The sequence below is a fragment of the Rutidosis leptorrhynchoides genome, chromosome 8, assembly GCF_046630445.1.
Source record: "Rutidosis leptorrhynchoides isolate AG116_Rl617_1_P2 chromosome 8, CSIRO_AGI_Rlap_v1, whole genome shotgun sequence".
NCBI lineage: Eukaryota > Viridiplantae > Streptophyta > Magnoliopsida > Asterales > Asteraceae > Rutidosis > Rutidosis leptorrhynchoides.
The window spans coordinates 7,667,142-7,670,716 of NC_092340.1; the positions used below are offsets into that span (position 1 = coordinate 7,667,142).

At 33.1% G+C, this 3,575-nt stretch overlaps 1 protein-coding gene across 1 annotated transcript; it reads right to left on the bottom strand.

The window, feature by feature from the left end:
• Positions 1-723: 723 nt before the first annotated feature.
• Positions 724-2,677, bottom strand: LOC139861574 (protein DETOXIFICATION 49-like). Its single transcript, XM_071850008.1, has one exon. The coding sequence runs from the start codon at positions 2,623-2,625 to the stop codon at positions 943-945; it is 1,683 nt and encodes a 560-aa protein (XP_071706109.1). The 5' UTR covers positions 2,626-2,677; the 3' UTR covers positions 724-942.
• Positions 2,678-3,575: the final 898 nt, after the last annotated feature.

Here is a 3,575-nt window from a genome sequence, read left to right on the forward strand (position 1 = left end):
TGGACAATTAATTTGGAACAGCTCGAAAAAGAATACTAGACAATTAGTGTGAGACGGAGGGAGTAATGTTTATGTCTAAAGAAGAAAGTGAAAAGAAAAAGCTAATGTGTCACTGATGTGGCAGCTCAGTCTAGTTAAGAAAATATGTTATTGATTGGAGTGTTCTTACAAACTATGTTTCTTTATACTCGTATAATACTTTACGGGCATATATGTATGTTAATGAAAACAATTAATGATGATTGATTTTTCATAATTAATTTAAATCATAATTAATAGTTTTGTATGATAAAAAAATAACAAGTATTAACAAATAAATTTTATATTATACATCGTATAGTTTTGTGAATTTAATGAGTGTTAAGTTATATCTTAGTGTTATAATTTAGTCAAACCTTTTAAAAGTGTACCTGAGAATATACTTTAGCTGCAAATTCAACGCACATTAAACGGATAGTATTCATTTCATTTAACTGATTATAATGAATAATGATATGATTCTTTGTGCAAACCCAAACTATTAGTAGTTACGTACACCTCTCCTAACCCTTGACGTTAACTATTTATTCCCAAACGTGACACATGTTTACATTACGCCAATATCTTTGTATATTCAACTACTACACAGTATTATATGTATTGTTTTTCATTGGTTGAAGTAAGCTGACACGTTACCATTAGTTCACCGACGTGGAAACAACGTAATATTTATATTAAATTAAAAATAAAAATTCTATTTTAATACAAAAGGAGAGAATAGATAAAAAGAAAATAAATCCAAAAAATGTCTGTCTTAGTTAACCCTTAAAAACTATCAAAATTGATGAAAAATGTTGAAAACTGACCCACGCACCTGTTACTACTCCGTATATACTTTACATCACATTACCCAAATTACAAAGATTAAATTAAATAATGGTAAATCTGGATTTAATGACGTCATTAAACTAAATCACCCCCAAAACCCAGATATTCTTCCTCGTTATCAGGTTTTACCAACTTATACTCTGTTTTCTTATTAACTTCTTCAACAACCACAACGTCGTCGTTTTGATCACCATCTCCATGCGTCAACTCTTTCGCTCTTTCAGCTTCAACCTCCCAATCAGTTCGGCCCAAAACGACCAACATCGTAACGACACACGACATTTGTGCCGCCAACATACCCAACCACAAACCTTCGAAATCAAAACCCATAAAAAACCCCAACGCAACCGCTACCGGCATCCCCACTAAATAAAAACATCCTAAATTAATATTCGCCCCAATTTTGGGGCGTGCGGTGCCTCTCAGTACACCGCACCCAGTCGTTTGCGGGCAGTTTCCCAGCTCGCAAAGACCAATTATTGGTAACACCATCGACGTCAATGCAATAATTTCTTTATCATTTGTAAACATCGTAGCCCATAGATTCCTAACACTTGCTGCGAAAAACAAAGCCGAAAACCCCAATACAAAACTACACGCCAGTCCAACAATAGCTGCCAGTTTCGCCTTCCCGGGTCGACCCGCACCCAACTCGTTACCAACTCGAGTTGACACGCTAAAACTCAGTGACGAAGGGAATATATAAATTAATGCAGTCGTTTGAATCAAGATCCCCATTGAAGCAACGGTAGCTCTAGGATTAACCAATAATCCACATAACAAAATCATGATTTCGTACCACCACCATTCGAGACAAACCGATATACAGCTCGGTATCGCTAAAGTTAACAACGATTTCCATCCTGTTAAACATTCTTTAGATAAACCTCCCCATGTTTTTTTATAAACCCCTGAAATTAGTATATAGATTACCAATGAAGCTACTAGATTAAAATTAGTCCATACACTACTAATCGCGACACCTTTGATACCTAAATTGAGGTTATGTACGAGATAATAATTGATCGGTACATGAAGAATGATCGAAAGAGATGCGCAAAATGTGAGAGGTAAAGTTATTGATTGCGAACGGAGATAAATTCGTAATGGGTGTAAAAAAGATTGAGCTAAAAGATCAGGAAGTGAATATAAAAGATAAGTTTGTGCTTGTGTTGCTAATTCTTCATCTTGGCCACAAAAAAGCAAGATTGTTTTCATGTTAAGCCATAAAACGGCAATTGGTAATGAAACAAGTAGTAACAAAAGAATTGTTCGTTGTAAACAAAGACCAAGTAGTGTGTGTCGTTTAGCACCAAAAGCTTGACCACAAATGGGTTCCATTCCCATTGCTAAACCGGATAAAACAGAGTAACCGGTTATGTTAGCGAACCCAACGGCTAATGAACCGCCAGCTAATGCTAGCTCACCAAGGTGACCCAAAAACAACATCGAGATCATTGACCGTGAATATAACAAGAGACCGGTTAGGATCATTGGGATCGCGATTTTGGATATCGAAATTGCTTCATTTACAACTAAAGAAACATGTGTTGTTTTCTTTTTGTTGTTGTTGTTGTTGTTGTTTGGTTTGGTAAATTGTTGTTGATGATGATTATCATAAGTAGTAACATTATCAAGAGTTGGTGTAATGCTTTTTTGGGGTGGTTTTTGAGGGGTTAGAAAAGGGTCATAAATATCTGTTACTTGTTGTGTTGAATTACAATTGCAACAACAAGATGATGATGTTTGTTGGCACATTTTTGAATCCTCTGTTTTTGTTTCTTCTTTTTTCTTTTTGTTGATAGAGAATAATGATAAGCGGGAGAAGTTTTTTGGGGTTTAAGAGTTGGGATCTGTGGTGGGTATTTAAAGATTTTGAAGGACGGCTACCTTTCGACATATATATCTTTTTCAAGGTGTTATTAATAAAAGTAAAACGAAAAGAAATATTCAAAATGAATTTATCTATTAATACTGTATATATAAGTTATTATATTAGGAAGTCGGAGATTGCATTTTTTGACAACAAAGTGTCGTTTTTGACCGGCTTTCAACAGTGCACTGCTTGTAGTACGTGTGTCTCTATAACTAGTTTCTTCACCTAAAACAATATTCCTATTATGTTATATATTAATATTAATTAATATTAATTAATAATTTTATTTAGCATATATCATTTTAAACAAGAATAAATAAAGTTGTGTGTTTGTTGAATTCACGGGAGTTTTTTTCGGTTGTAACATGCATATTTAAATAGGAACATGAATGCATGTTGTACTATACATAATTATTCCTAGTTTAGATCAGACAGTGTTTTAGGTGTATTTATAAAGAGTTTTTTTTTTTTTTTTTTTTCCCTATCGAAATATGAAATTAAAATTAAAAAGAACATAGAATCTTGAATGATACAACTAATATAGACAACCTTTTGATTGTTCTAATTCACTAGACTCTACGTTATATTGTACATCACAATTTATCTAAACCCTATTACATAACCATAATTATTGATCAATTACATCAAACATTGAATAAAACCAATGCAAACGATACAAGCATCGAATGATCATTGAACAACTACTGAACATGCTAATAATTGAGCCACACCAAATCAGATTCTTGAAGTCCTAACATCATCAATTTTAACTTCCATTTAATAAAGAGTTTTGTTAACGTGTGTTCATATATTTTTTTTTTTTTTTTTTAAA